Source organism: Seriola aureovittata, chromosome 9, assembly GCF_021018895.1.
Source record: "Seriola aureovittata isolate HTS-2021-v1 ecotype China chromosome 9, ASM2101889v1, whole genome shotgun sequence".
NCBI lineage: Eukaryota > Metazoa > Chordata > Actinopteri > Carangiformes > Carangidae > Seriola > Seriola aureovittata.
Window position 1 is genome coordinate 4002873 of NC_079372.1, and position 18104 is coordinate 4020976.

An 18104-nucleotide genomic window follows, 5' to 3' on the forward strand; every position below is an offset into this window, starting at 1 on the left:
TTGTACATAAGATGAATTTAATTTTATTATCTTTATAATGACAAGATCTAGCTGTTGTTTTTCTTTATTGTGCTCTTTTGTTTCCTCTTTACTGATGCAGGACACTGTACATACAATCTGCAGCTGAATCATATATGTCAGCCTCACCATATGTGACCTTTAAATTACTAGGCCTGGCTGGTACGATTACATCGTTAAAGTTCCTAAGACTTTAAAAACTATGATTGTCCTCAAGGCACAGATAAACCTGGTGATTTACTAAAGAAGAAGACAGCTTCGCTTAAGTTCTAAGTGCCAGTGTATGCAAGTTAATCGCCAGGGGAATCAAACCTGTTGGCCCCTTAATGATCTCAGATTTTGTGCGTGTAGAAAACGCTGTTCCGTCACTTCAGACATAGATCTCATCTCAGTTTTCCCCACCTGGATTTGTTTGACACAGTTTCTATCAGCCTTTAGGCGTTGTTAACCAAACACAAAAACAACTGGTATCCATCAAGTGCAGGTCGTAGAAAGGCTGTAAACTCCAGTTCAGAGAGGAAGGAACAATGAGAGTCTTAAATCAAAGTGAGTCCTTTGATCACTTTGTAATTTATTCAGGTCTTTGCACACACACACAAACAGGCACAAACACACACAAAGATTTGTAATAGCCTGCTGTCTCTGACTAAATTCATTCCGAAACGTAACCCACTTTAGACACTTTAGATTTCAACAATAGTGCACAAACCAAATTCAAATCCTTGACCATCTCAAAGATAAAACTAATTACATATCTAACACTGGATTAAAGCTCTGCCTGAAGGACGTTTGTTAATGTCTATGAGATTAATATGAGACTGGAATCCCTCTCCTGATCTAACTCTCGGCTAGAGAGAGCAAATAAATGTATTTCCCAAAATGTTTCTTTAAAATCCGGACTGTGATTTTGCCCTAATTATAATATAGCCCCCCTGAAGACCGGCAAAAATCTTTTCACTCTCCCTTGTTTGTAAATGTCTTTGTAATGACATGTGTTCCTCCAAGGCAAACTGGGCAATCACACACTCACACACCCCTGAGTTTGACAGCTCTGGCATTCAAAGCTGAGACGTTGGACATGTTGCAACTGGTGTGCATCAACAGGTGATACAACTCAGAATATCCTATTATTTACCCCTGGCTCTCATGTTTTCAACTCACGGATATGTTTTTATCAGCAGCTATCTGAATTTCCTCAGAATGACTCAAAGTTTCACCAGCAAAGAGTGAGGGTGTGCCATAGTTTCCTGTTAAACTTCCCAATAACAAGTTTATCAACAATTGTTTCTGATGTTGAAAGAAAGTGCTAAAATGTAAGAACAGATGGATAGGCTAACTGTGATGCTGTTACAGGAAGCCAGCAAGATAGACGGTGCTTATATCCTTGTCTACATACATGCAGTAATGCCCTTCAATGTATTCCAAGGTCAAATATGACACACAGCAACTTTTGTCCTCCAGGAGAAAATAAATGATTTGTTTTTGGGTATTTACCTGACATGATTACCTGCAGCATTCATTTGGCAATGAGAACCCAACAGCATACAGACAATGATGCGTTTTTTTGTTGTAGTTGTTCACACTGAGATCAATTTTAAACCCAAGCTCTATGTAAAAAACACATCTCAGATTAGACCGTCAGATAGTCAGTGAGAACTGTTTAGCTGACACTTTGGGGCCGCTGTGAAGAGCTCTGGGCGTTTTCAGCAGAGGTTTCAACGCCTCCTCTCACTCGCAGTTTAAATCTAGAGAGAAAACCCTCTGAGAGGTGTCAGTGTCCTGTGTGACGGAGCAGAGGCGCAGCGATGGAGCTTTTCCCTGTGTTTGTCTCCGCTGTTTTGGTCTGTGTTGTCACTGCTGGGATTCCTCATGATGGGATACACTGGACATATACAGGTAGGTTATTTCATCTCTCAACATCCTATGTTTTCATTTTCCTTTAACTGAAGAAACATTAAACGTGACTGAACTGGGTTCAATTTAAAGGTGCTGGATGCGTAAAACTTGCGTTACGACCCAGTGCTCATTTTTTTTTTTTGGTTTATGAGAAGAAAAAGAAGCGTTTCTTCAAGTCGTGTAAAGATTATTTTTAGACTATCACAGCCATTTGGCCACTGGGTCTTCTGGATGCCAAATACCTGGCATGGAAGCAAATTATATAGTGTTTACAGCGCGCGCAGCCAGTAAATAACTTGGAAGTGAATAATGTAGGAAAATACGCATCAGTTTCAACAATATCCAGCGGAACAAGTCCTGTGCGTGCCAGCTATAGCCAGCAACCTGTGTTTTAATCCTCCTTAAACAAGGGCTAATGTAAACAGCAGCAATGGTCTGTATAGCATCACTTTATCGCAGCCCAGTGCCATCGTTACTAAGTGGGTGATTTTTACAGTGCGATAATTACAGTTTATTTTCTTGGCACAGAGGGAGCTTTGGACCAGATGCACTGGCCAACCAAGTACCCTTCATGTGGCGGCAAGAAGCAGTCCCCGATTGATATCCAGCGGCGCAGCGTGAGACACAACCCAGACATGTTACAGCTGGAGCTCAGCGGATATGATGCTCAGAAAGGGAACTTTCTCATGTCCAACAACGGGCACTCAGGTAAGAGAAGCCAGCAGTATGAAAATGTATGAATGTACCGACCGCAATATTTACTTTGCGTCAAAGAACCAGACTGAACTACAAATCAGACTTAGAGTGACTGCTCACTAGTTTTCAGTGTGTGTGTGCAGAATTTCACTTTCTGCTGCTCCTCAGGCAGCCACACTTTTCTATATGGTAGAATTAGTACATTCTTAAAAGTCTCTAATCACATCTGTATATCTTTCATCATTGTTGCATGCTAAACCAATGGCTGCCCGGAAGATGGTAACATAAAAAAAATTAAAAAAACAATTCTATTTATTTCAATTCTATCTATCTGTGATTTGTGTGGTGCCTCATTTATGTTTTCTCTGATAAAACACTCAATGTTTCCATCAGTTCAAATCGACCTGCCTCCCACTATGAAGATCACCAAAGGCCTCCCGGGAGAATACACAGCTGTCCAGATGCACCTGCACTGGGGCGGCTGGGACCTGGAGGCCAGCGGAGCAGAGCACACCATAGACGGCATCCGTTACATGGCAGAGGTTGGCTTTAAAAAAGATGAACAAAGAAACCAGCTGCACAACACAAGCTGGTGCACCACTGCATGCACAGTGCAAACACCCTTCTTACGTTCAAGTCTGTACTCAAGCAGACAGATGTCAGCTTGCACATACAGACCTGTCTAGCTTTTGAATGCGAAAGTGAACATGAGTTACAACTATGTGAGAAAACCACATATGAACAGAAAGTATTTTACTTCGGTTCGTTCCCACAGTGTAGAGCAATGAAGTATGATAACAGATCGTCAAAGTATGAATAGACTTTTATTATTAAGGAAACGGACCTTTTATACATCTTTTCATTTGGAAATAATCCTTCTCCTCTCGGCCGCCTACTTGCAGGTTTATTAGACGGAGGATTTGGTTTTTCTACCAAATAGTTTCCTGCTAATGTGTCTCTTTGCTGCCCATCAAGCAGTCTTAGTTTGCATGTTCTATAACTTAAGATTTGACTTAATGTTAAAGTTAGTCAACATTTGTATATTGTTGCTCCTTAGTAAAGAGCTTTGCGTTTGGTTAGCGGGTCATTGGGCATGTTTTGGTATCTAATCTGTTCTGCATTGTCTTCCAGCTCCATGTCGTCCATTACAATTCTGACAAGTACAAGAGCTTTACTGAAGCCAGAGATAAGCCAGACGGGCTGGCAGTGCTCGCCTTTTTCTATGATGTACGTAAGCCACAAATACTTTTCTTCCCCTTCCTCAATGTTCTTCTTTGTCTGAACACCAACTTGTTCAACATCCACACAATGCCAACGCTATTTCATATGGATGACCGTCAGATCTTCTATAGCAACTTTGGGAAATGAAAAAAGTCTGCGGAATGAAAAATGATCATTTGCCAAACTCAGAGTCCTTTGAAGTGTGTGAAGCTTTGTTTTGGTCATCCTGCTGGGTAAAGGCTCTATTGAGTGTCCAGCTACGAGCTGACATATTGAAGGAGTGCTTGTTTCCAGACCAATGCTCTGGATCAGCACTCAGCGGTGGGACGTCATCGCTGCAGAGATTAGTTAGTGCTATTTGGACAAACCCATTTAATGACAAATGATTCAGGATCATTGACGAGGAACTTTACAGGAAAATTCTTATTATACTTGGCTCTATACTGGGTCTTTGGGTGGATGTTGTGGCCATCCCTTCCTTCGTTAATGATCAGATTGAGGTTGGTTGCCAATATCTGGAAATGTTGTAACACTGCTAAATAATAGGACAGGAAGCACAGGACAGCACAGGATATAAGTTATTGGAAATAATAAAGGTGAACATTAAGATGATTGCCCAACCTCTCCATTGTAAACATCTTTCACAGTTTACAAACTGACTCTGGTTCACTAACTTTATTATTTAGGGTTATAAATCGAGCATTAGAGTTAACGAATCAAGTGAAATTGTTCTGTTTTGAAAGAACCTTTAAGCTTTAAGTTTGACACTTTGGTTTTTCTTCTCCAGGATGGGCATTTTGAGAACACTTACTACAGTGATTTCATATCCAACCTGGACAAAATCAAATACACAGGTGAGTAACTGCGATACCACACGGGAATTTAAAGCCCCCCATGGAGTTTTCTTGTAAGCAAACAAAAGTCGTGTTTATACACACTCACCGTGTGTATCCTTCAGATCTAACAAATAGACTTCAAGACTATTTTTTTTTTTTAACATTTTCAAACCTAAACTGTTTACATCTATGTTTATTTGCTAGCAGTTTTCGTCCAACCCAGTATTTTTTTTGGCATTTTGCTGCAAATCCTGTGAGCATTATGGTATCTGCAGATCTGTGGAACAGTGTGTCCACCCACAGCAAACCACACATTAAAAAGAACCAAAAAACTCTAGACGCTACTAGACCTTGAATTGAGTGAGATAATGTGACTGTCATGTGACCCTGACAGATCAGTCCATGAACATATCGAGTATCGATGTGCGCTCCATGCTCCCCGAGAACCTCAACCACTTCTTCAGATACCAGGGCTCCCTCACCACCCCGCCCTGCTACGAGAGCATCCTCTGGACTGTGTTTGACACGCCCATCACTCTCTCACATAACCAGGTACGGCAGACAGAAGAAAAACATGCCGGTTAATAAAAAAATGTAAAACCATTCAACTTTTTAGTTCGGAGCCAGACTGTCTCAGTTTGAAAGAAACAGGCTTATTTAGAACATTACGTCTTGCTATGTGTCATACGTTTCTCTTCCTCTCTCTCTCTCTCTCTCTCTCTCTCTGTTGTGTTCAGATCAGGAAACTGGAGAGTACTCTGATGGACATCAACAACAAGACCCTGTGGAACGACTACCGCATGGCTCAGCCTCTCAACGACCGTGTGGTGGAGTCTTCTTTCCTCCCACGCCTTGGGAAAGGAAGTATGTAGCATGTTGTTACAGTGTGATTACACAAAAGGGAACTATCTTTTATTCCTCAGAATTCATGTGGGACATGAGTCTAGTCCGTGTCATTTTCATTCACTTTTTTTTTTTTTTTTCTTTTTAGCATTTTGTCGGCAAGATGAAATTGAATCCAGGCTCCTGAAGATCGAGGGTCTGATAACTTCTCTTGGGAAGCACATACACTCAGGTACGTGAGCTGGTAGTCCTAAAGATGGCTAAATGTGACATGAAATCTCTCGTATTTATATTCCAGTATTTCTCTTTACTCTTTTTTATTCTCTCTAGGTGGACACCGCAGCACAAGGCCTTCCAGAAATGGTGAGCACTTTGTTTTCATTCTGACTGAAATATGAGATTTAACTGTTGTTTGTTAATGTGGATCTATGAGGATGGGAGATGGATGTTTCTTGGTCTCCAGTCTGATTCTGGCTTTTCTGTCTTCAGAACCTCGCGGTCTGTTTCCTCTGGTGCTCAACTTCCCAGAGAAAGATTCCGGTAGTTACGCTTTGGCTCGCCTCAGCCATCCTATGGACCTCAACTCCTTCACTGTCTGCATGCACGTCCTGCCTCGGGTCGAGGGCATCCACACCGTCATCTCCTACGCCAGCAACGGCAACGACAATGAGCTGATGATCTCCATCGGTGAAGACAGAGATGCGAGAGAGGTGGGCCTCTGGATCGGCAACGAGTTCGTCAACCTGCCGCACAACTTCAAGTCCCACGACTGGGCCAACTACTGCATCACCTGGTCGTCCCACACCGGCGGCGCAGAGCTGTGGATCAACGGCATGGTGGGGGAGCAGCGCTACCTGAAAAACGGTTACACGATCAGCCCTGGTGGTGTCTTCATCCTGGGCAAAGACCAGGATGGATTACTGGGCATCTCTAACGCAGACGCCTTTGTGGGTAGGTTGACTGATGTCAACGTGTGGGACTATGTGCTGACCACAGCAGATATCCGGGACCAGATGTTATGTGAGAGGAACAGCACTGTGGTGGGAAATGTGTTCAGTTGGGGAACCACTGGACTTAGCCTGTATGGGGGGGTGCAGCTGGAAAGTCAGTACAGATGCTCCTGAAAAGGCTCAGCTGCTTCTGTTTGTATGAGCTTTAAAATGTTACAATAAACCAAAATATCACTGCTGATGGTCGGGATTTAACGTGGTTATGGCATATGTGATGAAATATAAAATGTCTTCCAGGCACCTGTAAGTCAAAATTTAATACAAATGATATTTCATAACTCCAGCTTTGCATTGTATTCATATCTTTGCATCATCAATAAAGGCTTACAAGTGACTTGTTGGTTTGTTTAATGACTCAAACACACATTCACACTTCTAGAAGCTTGCATGTCGTGCATTAAACTGCACAAAGATCTTTGTTTTCTTTTTACAGCAGGCTCAAACAAAAGGAGACTGTATAAAGATTCTTTGTAAAATAAAAAAACAAAGTCTAAATTTATTTCCAGACTATTACCATCCCCCCCCAGAGTGAAGACTTCCTCTCCTCTGAATGCTATCATTTCTCTTCAGAAGGCCGTGACCTTGATTGCATCCTCCAGACTTTCTTTGCTCTCTTTCAGCGGCAGATCTCCGTCTCCCAGTTTAATCTCTACTTTGTTCCTTTTGGCAAACATCTGGCAGACCTCCAGGAAGGTCTTATTCTTGGTCTCTGGGACCACCAGCCAGATGTAGACTAGCGTGACCAGACAGATGATGGAAAAAATGATAAAGCTGTAAGGGCCGAGGCCTCGCTGTGAGAGAGGGAGGAGAGGAAATGTCACCAGTGTGTACTCAAGATGAAACATTGCAAATACATTCACTTTGCAGTTAATTAGGAACACCAAGCTAAAACTGATGCAGTCTAACAATAAAGGCCTGCAATAAATCCTCCTTTATAACAATGACAATGTTGAGTTTTTACTGAACCTGTTTTACAAAGGTGTTGATTCAACTTTATGAGCATTTTGGAGGCTGCAGTCTGTGGTGCTGTTGAATAGATTTGCGTTATGCGACCAGGTTTTTATTTTGTGATTTTGTCTGTCTCTGCCTCCCTGTGTAATGTAGTACGTGTTGAACAGAAACAGCTGGTTGGATGGGACCAGGAGTGGTGAGGTGAAGTGACAAGCTACTTTTATTGGAATGCTCTGTTTTGGTTTCTGTAACTCAGACACATTCCTCCTTGTTTGCTTTTTAGTCTGAAGATGAAGAGTTGAAAGGAAGTAAACAGGACACAAGCATAATGTTTATGTTTATATCATGAAACGACGTCACCAAGCCCATTAGAAGAGACACAATGACAAAACTGCCCCCAGTAAACAGGGACTGATGATATTCCTGCTAGGAAAGCACAGGGGAACTTCCTAGTGTCAAACTAAACTAAATAACTACAACACCTGTTTGGGTGCAGTGACACTGGAAAACTGTAAAGTAAATCTCAACCTTTGTTCTGCGAAACTCTGAAGATATCGATAAAAAGAAATAACTATTGCTTGTTGGGTTAAAAATGAAGTGGTTTCTACGTTTCTAAGTAAGATTCACTGTGCTTCAAGGCTTTGAGGAATATTTGCTCGTGAGGCTTGCAAACCTTTCCTTGGTGCCACTTCACAATAAGAATACCCTTATTAAGGATTTATGAATGGTTTATAACTAGATTATTAATTTGGCTGTGAATACTTTATAAATCATTTATAACACATTAGATAAAAATCATCAGCCTTTGTAGCTGCTGCTTTGTGACATATTTGTTCAGTTACTTACTATTTGTTGAGCCGTATTGTGAAGTGTAAAACACATCACCATTTATTAATGAGTTACCAGTTATAAATAATAGTAACTCATTAATAAATGGGGATGTGTTTTACACTTGACTTCACTTTCTTTTGTTCTGTCAGATTAAAGAAGCAGATGATGGGTGTGATGGCCGCACCAGCAGCCACACATTGAACCGACCGGTGTCTTTTAGTTCAATTTTTTTGGTATTAATTCTTTGACAGTTCTGATTGAGTTTATTTGTTTCAGTACTTTTCCCCAGTTAATATGGTGTAGCACTCTGCTGACATGTTTTGTGGTTATTGTAGTTTGTTTAAATGGTTATGTTTTAGTCTATTCTCTTGTGCGTCTGATCAGCCAGTATATAAGTTTCCCCTGTGGCTCAGTCAGTAAGGTCAGTTTGTGCTGTTAAGTTCACTTCTGTTAGTACTTGAGTTTGGTTCTGTTGCGTTGACCTCTTTTATGGGCCCGGCATTATGGTTTGAAGTATTTTTGTTATTCCTTTTTGCTTTTTGTAAATGAAAAACCAACATTATTTTTCCAAACATTCCCTGTGTCTCTCTGGTCCATCAGCTCGTATAAATGATCGCTGTACAATAAGGATGTTGAGTAATTTAGTGAACTGCCTTGCTGGTTACACTTAAAACATCTGTAACTAATTCCGTTTTAAAATAATAAACTTTTGCTCCCTCAACGTAAGAGTTCTTAGAAATTGTGTAACTGACCTCAAGGAAGGGGAAGACGAGGCCGACAGTGAAGTTGGAGAGCCAGTGGACGGATCCCGCGACCATGAAGGCTGCGGGCCTGGCCGACTGCCTGAACATCTCAGTGGTCACCACATAAGGAATGGGACCTGCAGAGCACAGATGTGGTCAACCAAACTGCAACCAAAACACACACCGGCACTCCTCAGGCCGGAGGATGCTGATGTCTCAACCAGCTAAGTGCAGATTTACATCATGTATCATTACATGTCTGGTCACATCCAAACAACACTTCAGCTAATGGAGGACCCTGCTGTAATCGGCGTGTGTGTAAATAACCACCGGCGGGGTCAGACTCACTGGGTCCTATGGCGTGTCCTATGACGTAGATGATGACACAGGTGATGCTGATGTATGGCATCCACGTCACCGTCTCCTGTCAACACAAACAAGCAGCTACATTTATCATTATCCTGGCATTAGCTGCTCTGTGTGGGGGTCCATGTTACAGGTTTCACTGGGTGGATATTAAAGTGCCTGTTCTCTGCTCTTTTCTTTAAACTGTGCCTTCACCGCTGTTGAAAATGACGCCTGTCTGAAAATGTTTGATCCAGGTTAGATTACAGGGTTTCTGGAGGGCTGCTCTGGTTTTGTGGTCGTGTCTAATGGTCAGTGTCTCTCATACTTCAGTTGTGGGTGACTGTTTTATGTCTGACAGTAAAAGGTGTCAAGTCATCGTTTTATTTTACAGACCAAGCTCTAAGTGTGTAATGTGTGCCATTACAGAGAAGTGCATTGACAGAGACACAGTTTCTGTTGTTTTGGCTTTGTGGTCACTGCCCTGGAAATTACTGAAACAGTGACCATGAGGTCAAAGCGCTGACTTTTGGTTTTAAAGGGTGAGTTGATTCTGTCATGGCGACAGCTAACTCATAACCCTTTGTGCACATTTTTCTCTCTTTTGCCAGCTGCCCAGTCCCAGAGCTCATCATTTCAGATTGTGTTCCTGCCTTTCTCCATCACCTGATCTCCACACATACCTGCTTCAGATTCCCTCACCAACTTCCTTCTATGTATACACCCACCCCTTATGCTGCATTCAGGTTATATCGGAGATATCATAATTACAAATCTCAGACTTGTAAGAAGCATTTGTGTCAACATGCAAGTCATAAATAAGACTGGGAGCTCAGAATTTTCTGAAACTTGGCACTTAATAAAATGGACGTAGTTGAAAACCAAACAAATGTGGATGTCTCACATCAGCCAAACACCATCCTTGCACAGTAAAGTAATCATCATACGACCAACTCTATAATTACACAATATATTTTTCCCATCTTTACCATATGCTGTGAATGCAGCATTAGTCACAGTGTTGCTCTGTGTTGTTTATTGCACCGTCGCTGTGGATTGATATTATTACATCCTCCTCGTCCTCTTGTGCTGCCTGCCTTGGATTTTACGCGTTTGCTTCTGCCTTATTAGACTGTCTTGTTTTTTGACAAATGTTTTCTGACCAAGTAAACTTTGCTTTTACTTGACTTGTGAGTCCTGTGAGTCAATACCCTGTGTTTCTGAGCTGTGACGCACCCAAATTACAAAATGTAATCACAGGATAGAAATCACACAAAGACAAATGCTCTATGCCCTTTAGGAACGTTCGAGGTTGTTCATAATATCGGTAACTGCAGGTTAGCTAACGCCAGGTAACATTATGCAGCCGGTTGCCTACGCATCAAGGAGAAGCTCGTAGAGTTCTCCATCTCCAGCCAGACCAGGATTTGGCTTCAAAGTCGGACTGGGAAAGAAGCTCAGCCTTGGAGTAATTCACTGGGACCAGCTACATGAATGACACAGACAGAGCTGGTAAAAACTTAAAAAACTTTATGGATGTTTTGACAGGCCACCCACCAGCTGACTGGGATTAGTCCCCAAGGCCAAAATACGAATTGACCTGGAGTTCTGTGGGTTGAAGACTTTCATTTGTCCTGTACATTTTGGTCCCTGGAAATTGGGGGATGAAAAAGGTCCCACAGTTTTGCTTTGGATGTAAACACCTTCAATTCAGAGCTGAAAGTCACTATTCTAACCTCATAGTCACTGTTTCATTTAGAATACAATGTGCTAGAGAACTGAGCACTGTCCTTGCCTGGACTTACAGTCTGCACTCTTTATTCCCAATGTTCGACAACAGATCAATGTTCTATTATCAAAAACAAATAAACACGTAATAAATCTGTCTCACAAATCTCCTTTGACTTAAGTCTCAACAAATCACCTAACCTCAAGGTTGAGAAAGTGACATGCAACAGATCATTTCTTTGTGTGCTGAAGCACTAGAGGGCAGCAGAGTGAAATGTTGAAGGCATGAGTCACACTGAGGCTGACCCTGTTGTGGTACCTGGATTTTGAGAGCCACAGTGAGCAGCACACAGGCTCCACAGCAGATCCCAAACCCACAGAGGAGGAGCAGCCGTCGCCCTGAGGCCTCCACGATGAACACCTGATGTGACAAATTCCACGTTAAGACCTATTGTTTCCTGCTGATGTGATCAAAACAGACTTTAGACTTCAGTTGTGATGAACAGGGTACCTACAGCAGCTATGGTCATGAAGACATTCACTGCTCCTGTTCCCACGGTGACGTACTGGATGTCATTCTGCTTGACTCCTGCAGTGGCATATATGCTGTCTGCATAGTAATAGATCTGAGGAGGGAGAGGGAAATGCATTAAAGTTAAAGAATTAGCCAATAGTTGGAGAACTGGATAAAAACATGAGGGAAATGAATGAATTCAAAACACTGAAAGACCATTTGATCTTGATCTGCTGGAACAGAACAAGTTGCTGTTTAAACAACACACTCATCTGGAGTTAGATCTGTAACAGAGGTAGTGTGGCCATCAGAGGGTTATGGACAAGGACAACTGGACGGGCACATCTCACCGCGTTCACCCCCGACAGCTGCTGGCCCATGTTCATGATGATGATGGAGACCAGCTGCCAGCGAAGAGAGGGCTGGGACAGCAGGCTGAGCACAGACAGGCGGCCCTCGGCCCTCTCCGACTGGTCCTCCAGGTGCATCTCTGACATCTCTGCATCCACGTCATCCCAGCCACGCAGACGCTGCAGCGCTGAGGCCGACAAAACATGCAGAACACTGTAACATGCATTTTTCTGCTGCTTGATTTTATTCACCAGCTTCTCCCTCTGTCTCTCATCTCCTGTTTTATTCTCACCTTTCCTCGCTGTCTTCTCATCTCCCCTCGTGATGAGCATGTACCTGGGGCTCTCAGGGAAGAAGGGCAGCAGCAGGAGCTCTATCAGTGCAGGAATACCAGTCAAACCCAGCATGAGGGGCCAACCTGGATACAGAGGGAACAGAGACTTATATTTAAACCAGTGGGCCAAACCAAAAAGCTCTCCCGAGTCCCCTAAATCAGCTTCCAGGGATGTACAACATCTAACCAATAAAGGATGAGTAACATTTACTACTATGGCAGTCAGTACCTGTGCTGTTGCCCAGTATGTTTCTGATTCCCAGCACTTGTGCGCTGAGGATGCCAATGGTGATAAAGAGCTGTGGTATGATGCCAAGAGCTCCCCTCAGGTTTTTGGGAGAGAGTTCACCCAGATACATGGGCACCACGTTGGACGACAGACCTGCAGACACGAAGAGATGGATGAATGAAATCAGACAACTTCTACTTTTTGCTACTCCATGTTAAAAAAAAAAACAGTATCTGACCTGCACAGATTCCCACTATAAACCTAGCCACAATGATGATCTCATAAGACTTGGCAATGTCACTGACTCCCATCATCACAGCAGGGACGATGGAGAAGATGTTGTTGAAGAGGAGGGTACCCTTCCTGCGTTTAAAGAGTCATATTGGACAAACATACAGTTTTAATTGTGCATGAAACATGTGACGTATCTGCTCTCAGATGGGGCAAAAGACGCCACATTACCTCCCTAGTTTGTTGACCAGAGGAGCCACCATCAGAGAGCCAAAGAAGCCTCCTAGTGGGTACATGGACACAGACAGAGACCAGAGCAGAGTCAAGAAGTTCTCCTCCATTGGCCGACCGTAACGCTCCAGGTAGGTGGTGTTATAGAACTGCTGCATGAACTACAGAGAGCAGAATAATACTGATAAAAAAACATCATTCCATCACTGACACTGGCCTTATTACAGTAAAGCTCGTGTTTCTTTGCTCAGGTTACCGGTGATGGAGAGTTGATCACAGCCACATTATATCCATACTGGAAGGATGACCCAAACGCGGATATGAGTGTTGCCAGTGCCAGGACTGCAGTTAATCTCTGTCAGGGAACATCAGTGAACCCGCTTCTCACTGTTCTTACTCTGAACAGACAAAACAAGACTTGAAATGTGATGGTGGTGATAATCACACCTGGATTGTAACTCACCCCTCTCCTCTCCACAGGCTTCTTTCCCCAGTCCTCATTCAGTGCCATGGCTGTGCCTGGACTTGTCGTCACTTTCAGCAATAATAACAGCACACTTTGTTATTACTGCGCCACTGGATCCTGCCTGCCCTTTGGACACGAGATCAGAGAGCGTAGCAGTGGTTTACAGCTTGGCTTAAGTTATCGTTTTTATGTTGCTGACTGTTCAGGAAGTTTTGTAAGCAGTTGCACTCCAGATATTAAATGCTGCCTTGGGCTGAATATTGATGTGTGGTACTTTTATTGCACTGCACTTTCCACTCAGTTGGTTCAATTGATTAGATCTACAGCTGTCATTAGAGGCTGGAGTTATATTATCATCAGAGTGATAAAGTCAGATGAGCATCTTCATTGCTTATCCACCGACAGGCTGGATTACACAACAGGTTTTATTACAAACTGACGACACAATGCTGAAATCACAAACAGCTGGCAAAGCCCTCAGTGTTGATCCTTGTGTAATTTGAAGGATTTATCGTTTCTCAGGCTGAAGACAAGACATCTCAAGCTGATTATGGAATAGACTAATTTTCTGCAGAAACGCCACAGCTGCGAATCTCTTCTTATGTTTGCTTTTGTCCTCGATTTGTCATGTGCTGCTTTGCCTCTTATCTCTAAAGCTGAGTCTGTTTGTCAATTCGACGGCCCTCAGGCTGTTTGTTCTTAAAACTGGTTGTTATTGGCTCAGAGGACGCCTCACTGTTAAAACTAGGCTAACAAATACAGTATGTCTGTGAACAGATAAAGCTGGTGGAATAACTACAAGTCATAGCTATGCTCAGAGCAAAACGCCAGAAAAGATGCAGGGTTAAGCAAGAATTGAATATTTCATTCAAACCTGATTCAGTAGTCTATGCTTGGTGCATATAATAATTGTATTTTTTTGTATATCATGTCTTCATGAAAGACAGTGAATAATAATAATAATAATTATTATTATTATAACTTTATTTATGTAACAGTATTCTTCACAAAGTTAGAAAAAGTGCTTTAAAAGAAAAGTAAAACCAGACCAAAGGAAAATCTAAAGTGAGCATCATAAAAACTGTACAACAACAGCATAATAAAAAACATCTCAAATCAACATTATGCAGAAAGAGAACAGTATTAAATATGTAAAAACAATGACAAGGGATAACACAATATAAATAAAACACAAATCGGACATTATTAGAAATGCGTTTAAAGAAGAGATTTAAAGGAAGTTAAAGAGTTACAGTGTCTGATTTGAGGCGAGAGAGAACTCCGAAATGAGTCTTTGACTTTATTGTTCAGTCCCTGACAAAATGTGATATGAAATATAGCTACTGGAGTAAACCTAAACCTAAGAAGTGTAGTTTTAGATTTAAAAAGATGCCAAAAATTCCAGTTGAATACAGATGGCACAAAAGACATTGAAATTCCAACTGGCAGTGTTTTGTTGAATTTCTTGCTGGGACAGTTTTTACTAAATTTAGCAGAAAAATTAACATCAGCTATTCAGAGGAGTGAGACCTCATAACATGAATTCTGGGCAAAATGACAGAGCCAATCTGCAGAATCCCTCAATAGGATAATGCATGTAAATTCACATTTAGATTACCACATTCTTTCCTTCTTGCACAGAATATCACACCACACACCTACAGTGAAAAAAGACTGAGACGGGGTCATACTAAAATGAATCCAATAAATGTTGCATCTCATGGGAAAGCATCCAGAATGGAACTGGGACGTCTGCCATCAAAGGATGATGTTCATTCAGAGACAGATATTATTACAGTGTAAACTGGGACGCATGAATGAATTTGAATTCTGAGTTGTTTTCGATCTGGTGGCCTTCCCCATTGTGTCAATAGATCCCCCCCCCCCCCCCCTTGTTTTTAGTTTATGTGATGGGATCTTTAAATAAAATGTCAGGAAGTAAAGGGCTGGTGGAGCTAATGTTGTTGTTAGTGGTCACATCTCACCATTCAAAGAAGGAGAAGAAAAACATGTTGCATGTAAAGAGCAAGTGAAAAGTGCAGCTTCACTTTAATTATTTAACAAGACTCCAAGTCTGTGTTAGCGCTTTGAGCTAAATGCTAATGTCAGCATCCTAAAATACGCTTCATGACAATGCTAACATGCTAATGGTAAGCAGGTATAGTGTTAACCATGTTCACTGTTTTAATTTAGCATTTTAGCATGCTAAAACTGATAAATGGCACTAAATCCAAAGTACAGCTGAAGCTCATTAGTTGTGAAGGTATTTGGTCATAAACTACAGGACGAGTTCAAAATTTGACTTCATTATGACACTAGAGGGAAATTGGTGGATCATCATCCACTGTGAGGGGATATTAAAAGAGTATTCCATCGGTTTAGCTTCGCTCTGCTTTTGTTGGACTTACGATGGACAGTTTAAAAATGTATCATCTTTTTCTATTGCACACATACTTTTCCTTGTCAAACTCTAGTGCCTATAGTTTCCAACAATGTTACAACATGTTACCACAACTTAATGGCCAACAGGCTTTATACAACTAACACTACCGGTTTAGTGTTCCCACTAATGCATTTGATAATGGGTGCGTTTGATTAACAGTAGGTGTCCGAATGATCAAGTATTGACAAACTGACAATAGCCCCCCCCAAATCAAAGTTGGCTTAGGGCCCCATTAAAGGCTTGGGCCAGGCCTCATGTAATAAGGGACCTCAAGTAGAATATGTGTAGTTGTTGCATTATTGCCAGCAAACAGCAGATGGAGCTAAGGTCATGGTTGGTGTTAGCATCTCACCATTCAATGAAGGAGAATAAGGAAGACTTGTCACATTTAAAGTAAAAGCACAAAGTGCAGTTTCACTGTAACTGTAATAGCTTCCTGCCAACTCATTCACAAACTGAACAACCCTGGAAACCAACCAGAAACCTCTTTCTTATTGCTTGTAGTGCTTCTGATGTTTTCTGTTACATGTGTAAAAATGGTCCTGTCACTTCTAATCTAAATATCCTACTGCAGCTCTGACCCATTGCCTATTAGGGGCAATGTGTTTGAGAATTGGCTCCTAGAAGCACTGATTCAGCCAAATGAACAGCCTGTGTTGTTAAAAAAAATGTCGTCCATTGACTTGACTGGTGAATGGTCACCTCCTGCACTATAGTACAGTCCTGTGGTACTCTTTTACTTAATGAATTAAGTGGGCAGAGAGCCAGCAGAGGAGAGAACAGAAACCCCTTAAGTGTTTCTATCGGCTCCAGTTACTACAATGTCAGCCAAATCTCAGAACCGACACAATGGATTAATCCCTATGAGAGACTTCTACCCGCCTCAAGGACGCAAAACTGTTCACTGGCTGTTTTTGATGTCATCAGCATAAACAGGACCCACTTCCTCAATTTTCCCAGACATGGTATCCAGGGTTCTGTCACTGTTACTGATGGTGCTGAGAGACTGAACTCTACTCTGTGTGCCATTATTTTAGACCAGAGGTAAAATTAGACTGAAGGAAAACTCTTTATCTCAAAGAAAACTGTGTATTTATGCTTTTAATATTTTCAGTATAAACAGCAAAAGTCCCCATGTTCTGGAAATGATATATGGGAGCTAACTGCCTTCATAAGAGTACAGTGTTGCTCATGGACGGACTGAGAGACATATAAAATGTCCCCCGCCTCCTACGTAAGAGGCATGGCTAGAAACTCTCTAAAAAGTCATTTTGTGTGTGTTTGTAGTTGTTCTGTGTCAATTAGTGGCTGTTTTGCATCTCTTCATGGTCATTATGGCCATTTTGCACCTCTGGCTGGTGGTTTTATGTCTTTGTAGTTGCTCAAGTAATTTTCCTGCAAGAAATGTTAAGTCACTTCAAATAGAGGCTTTGGGTCAGGGGCCTCTTGGCCCCTTGGTCTTACTTGCTTACTAAACGTAACTGGTATGCTCATTCAGTAATCCCTCCTTGGTGTTGTTGCAGTGTAATGAAAAGTCTGACATCTTATAAAAGAATGTTACAACAATATCATCCACTTTGCATTGACTAATTCAACAGAGACCATTCAATAACCATAAATCCAGTAACCATGATGCCGCCAACACAAGACTAACTAAATAAGCTGTTGCCCTCTGAGTCAAACAAACAATAATCACTTGAGGATAAGAGAAAATTGACTGTCAACATGGTGAAATTTCTCCTTCCTCACCTTTGGCAACAATCACCACAGTAATGAATTTTATTTCACTGTAGCTCATCGTCTCAGGGACAGGCTCATTAAAACTCAATGGATCTTGAGGCAATATTTAAAAGACCTGAAGGAACTATAGGAAGTGGAGTTATGGTAATTAGGCTGGTCGGGCCCAAGATGAGCCCCGTGCGGTTCAGTGGGTTCATTAGCTCCTTGTTGGTATGCATTCAGCCTGTAGCCGAGTCCGGCAAGCGGGAGCCAAAAACAGCAGGGGTCAAAAGAGAAGTGAGGCTCATGCGACAGGCTCGGGTTGCAAGGAGGAAGGATGGCATGTGATGATAGTTCATGCATCCTCCTGACCACAATGACAGTAATGATGCTGAGTTCATTTTGGTGATGTGTCAAATGATTATGGGCTTTTGCAATTACTGCAAAAAAACCCCCACATTAGGCAAG

At 42.0% G+C, this 18104-nt stretch overlaps 2 protein-coding genes across 2 annotated transcripts; one reads left to right on the forward strand and one right to left on the reverse strand.

The window, feature by feature from the left end:
* The first annotated feature begins 1759 nt into the window (after window positions 1–1759).
* On the forward strand, window positions 1760–6854 carry ca6 (carbonic anhydrase VI). The gene is made up of 10 exons (XM_056383803.1): window positions 1760–1914; window positions 2443–2622; window positions 3004–3152; window positions 3742–3837; window positions 4619–4685; window positions 5062–5219; window positions 5405–5531; window positions 5659–5742; window positions 5841–5873; window positions 6000–6854. The coding sequence occupies exons 1-10, from the start codon at window positions 1824–1826 to the stop codon at window positions 6632–6634; spliced, it is 1620 nt and encodes a 539-aa protein (XP_056239778.1). The 5' UTR covers window positions 1760–1823; the 3' UTR covers window positions 6635–6854.
* Window positions 6852–13594, reverse strand: LOC130174197 (solute carrier family 2, facilitated glucose transporter member 5-like). Its single transcript, XM_056383804.1, has 12 exons — window positions 13472–13594; window positions 13265–13363; window positions 13009–13169; window positions 12785–12909; window positions 12547–12699; window positions 12276–12401; window positions 11983–12170; window positions 11634–11744; window positions 11438–11539; window positions 9394–9469; window positions 9055–9182; window positions 6852–7311 (listed from the first exon to the last, which is right to left on the reverse strand). Exons 1-12 carry the CDS (start codon window positions 13517–13519, stop codon window positions 7087–7089), a joined length of 1542 nt encoding a protein of 513 aa, XP_056239779.1. The 5' UTR covers window positions 13520–13594; the 3' UTR covers window positions 6852–7086.
* Between the last annotated feature and the right edge of the window lie 4510 nt (window positions 13595–18104).